Here is a 3,665-nt window from a genome sequence, read left to right as displayed (position 1 = left end):
AAAAGAAAAAGAAAATTAATCCTTTATCACAAACCCTTGTAGCAGAGCACATCTCCCTATGATCTTTTTAAAATCCTATATATACGAGCATGGTACCTAAGATGGACGTGTTCCTCCTCTTGCTTTCGGGAACACCCTACTCTGTCAATGGAGTAGCTGTGCTTTCACCACTTTACTTTCCTAATAAAAAGAAAGTAAGTGCTTTTGCTTTGCACTGCGGACTCGCCCTGACTTCTTTCTCGCTTGAGATCCAAGAACCCTCTCTTGGGGTCTGGATCGCTTTCCTGTAACAGCAGTCCCAAGATCCTTAATAGTTTATGTGCAGTCCACAGAATGCATGTCACTGAAGTGAGCAGCTGCACTGTCCCGGGATGAGATGTCCCTTGGATGTAGATACAGCATATGGATGTCCGCCCACCATTTCCACTGAATATGTTATCATGGCTGGTGCTACTCACCTGTGAAGTCAAACCACTTAACCAGATATGGCTTCCTTGATCCTTTGCAGAACCAGTCAAGTCATATGTAAACAGCAGATTTGAGAGAGAGTTTAAAAGAAACTCATTGTATTTTCTCTTAACGTTTTGCATACTAACTTTGCTTTGGATTACATACTTCATTTGCAAACCCATTTATTCACACTCACAAAGGCCGGGGCAACAGAAGAAAATCTCTCTGAGTCCCTCTGCCAACAGCAAATTGGTGATCTTGCCTTCAGATCTGCATCTCAAGAGGGGACTTTCCTCGGAAGCCCTCAAAGACCAACACAAAGAAAACAAAGGAAAAGGGAATTTGTGACTGTGAATCAGAGTCTCCACCAAAATCCTCAGTCACCCACACTGACAAACAGCTCCGGTAAACTGCTGGCCACCCTTCACTAGACACCACTTCCCAAAGCAAGGCCCACTTCTTTCAGCCCTGATGCCACTGCTGCTGGCTCATAGTTACACAGAGCTGGCGGAGGGGCAGCCTGGCTCGCCCTCAGCCGGGATGCTCGCATCCTCCCACTGGGTCGGGGAGCTAACTCGTAAACAATCACATCCCTGTAGAGAATGAAAGGAAAAGTACCGGTCACCAGTGCAGCAAGGAGGGAGGCAAATGGGGGTGGCGGTGGCGTGGGTGGATGTAACATAGCTAGAGAATCATGGAGTGTTGGAATTCTGCTGAGGCAGAATGAGCCCTTGGGCCTGAGGGGGGTCTCCCTTGGGTCTCTGAAAAGTGGGTACTTGACTAAATGCCTGAAATTTCCATCCCAGTATCTGGAAGGCTGAATTTCTGAAGTGCTCCTCTGCAGCAGCCTTGCATACCTTTGGCATGTAATTGCGATGTGGGTGTGGATAGTGTATGTGCCAGAGAATCTGTCCATTCTGACTCCTTCTCTCCTGGTGCCCATCAGAGGGGTACTGAAATGAGGATGTGATATTCCAAGATCAGAAGGGAAGGAAAGAAGTAATCCGAGTGACCATGGGGCCATGGGAATACCACCCTACCAGAACCCTGAGCTGACATGCCCAGATAATCCTAAACTTCAGCCTGACTTTTATATCAAAAGGTTAATAAAATCTAAGCTGCCCACCATGTGGACAGCTTTTCCAAGGCAGCTGAATATCCAGGCTTCCCAAGAGAGAGCTGGTGTGACACAGCAAGATAATGCTAGCCACTCACCACGGCCAGACTCACCGCAGCTTTCTGCTTCTGCCGAACCACAGGGGCCGCATCCAGCACTTTAGTAAATGAGAAATGCCTGCCCCGTCCAGCCCTGATTCAGGGCCAGTGTCAGGCAGGCACTGGAGGAATGGAGATAATGCGGCGGCATGGTGCATTCATATTTTTGCAGTCTCTAAGCTAGAAGTGCTATTTTTACATGTCTGTGACATCAGCACGCCCTTCCCCCAGGGCAGTCTGCACCACGGTTTAAACCCAGCCAAAGGTGAGCTTCTTGAGATTCCCTTGCAGGAGTCCTGGTTCCAGTGCTATCTGCTTTAAAACGTTTTCTTTCTTCTCCAAGTAGCATTACATTTGCACTTGGACACACACACACACACATAACACACACACACACACACACGACCTCAGCTACAACCTGCTCTCTGTTTCCCAGATCAGATGCCCTGATTCTTACCTAAAGAGCTTGTAGGCCAAGGGCTGTACCTCTCTCCACACTCGCTCAGTGCTGTCCCAGGGGAAGTAGAATCCACTTGGTGTCTTCTGCTCTGTGTTTGTCACTGTCACTGTGCTGCAGCCGCCGCCCCAGCAGCCCCAAGCCGGCTCTCTGAACCTCCAGGCTACTGCAGCTCTGAGTGGGGAGAGGGACGGGCCGTGGCATGCACATCAGGTTGCTGGCCCGCCTCCAGATACCATGCCACAGAGCTGGCTACCCGTCCCTAGGGCTGTGTGGGAAATCGAGGTGGGGGGGCGGGGGCAGGCTGGGAGAGCCAAGAATGTCAGCCTCGAAGTCTATCTCCGGTCCTTGTTTATCAGCAGAGGGGACCTGCCTTTAGACAACCGCCCACCCCCACCTCACCCGCAGGGATGCACACAGCTCTAAGCAACCCCTACTCTGGACAGCCAGCAGCAGGCCCAGGAACACAGAGCCATTGGCCAGCCAGGAGGGAGGTAGAGACAGAAGACGGTGGCAGCAGCTACCCTGGGTGTTATTTTAACGTGGTTTGTCTTGGGGCAAATGTCTGAGCCGAATGGACTTCTGGCCCGTCTGAGCAGAATCCTGTTTATTTTGAGGCCTGAGTCGCCAGGGAAACAGCAGGTCGTGGCTCGGAGACTCTCCTCTGGAATCAGAAGGCTGCTGGATGAAAGGGAGGCCTTTTCTGTTCTGTCATCTGGCATCCTTGCATGGGGTGTAGGTGTCTGTGTGTGGCAACGTGTATGTGCGCATGTGTGTGTCTGTCTGTGCCATCCCCAGAGCCAAGCCCTACAAATGGCATTTTGCAAAGTCAATCGAGGCAAAAGCCATCCAGGTTGGGACTGTGGAGGGGCTGCAGAGGGGGCAGCTCTGTCCTCCCTCTCCACTGTTCAAGCCTGTTCCCGTTGGATGAGGTGGATCCTCAGGTGAGCTCAACTTCAGGGGTGGGAAATTCTTCAATGGGCCATGGACATCCTCTTCAGATTTCTGGCCAGGACAGGGTAAGGAAGGGAGGGAGCTGTCTGGACAAATAATTCTTTGGCTAGAAGGTGGGGAATAAGGTGGACTGAAAGGATATAGATCAAGAGCTGTCTCTGAACCAAATGTAAACATGATTAATAGTTTCCAATAATTGAAGAGTCGCTCCTGCTTATGCAGGCGTTTGAGCCCAGGAGGCATGAGTGAGTGAGTGTGTGTGTGTGTGTGTGTGTGCGCGCACGTGTGAGCTTCCATGTATGTACACAAGCCTGCCCACCTGATGATTCAGGTAGAGAGGTACAGATCGACCTGTCAGAACTAGAAATATGCTCCCCAGCCTCTACCTCCTCTGGGTGTTGCTTAGGTGTAGGGAGGATGGAAGTGCAGTCTGTTCCCCATATTCCCCACAGAGCATGGGGGTATGGGAAGACATTCATGTGCCTTCTGAAGGGATGAGCCTTGGAGAAGGAGCTCGTGTCCTGTAAAGAGCTAGAGGCTCAATCATCACAGAACTCCAATCACGGATAAGCAGCAGCTCCCAAAAGGG

General features: G+C 50.9%; 1 protein-coding gene across 1 annotated transcript in view; it reads right to left on the bottom strand.

Moving 5' to 3' along the window:
• Window positions 1-1,823, bottom strand: part of FGF1 (fibroblast growth factor 1 (acidic)) — a 97,166-nt gene extending 95,343 nt beyond the window's left edge. Inside the window, 1 exon segment of the mRNA XM_011994162.1 lies at window positions 1,681-1,823. Within this exon segment, the coding sequence (XP_011849552.1) occupies window positions 1,681-1,823 (143 nt within the window).
• Window positions 1,824-3,665: the final 1,842 nt, after the last annotated feature.

The sequence above is a fragment of the Mandrillus leucophaeus genome, unplaced genomic scaffold (assembly GCF_000951045.1).
Source record: "Mandrillus leucophaeus isolate KB7577 unplaced genomic scaffold, Mleu.le_1.0 Scaffold443, whole genome shotgun sequence".
In the NCBI taxonomy this organism is placed as follows: Eukaryota; Metazoa; Chordata; class Mammalia; order Primates; family Cercopithecidae; genus Mandrillus; species Mandrillus leucophaeus.
This window is presented reverse-complemented; position numbering and strand designations above follow the sequence as displayed.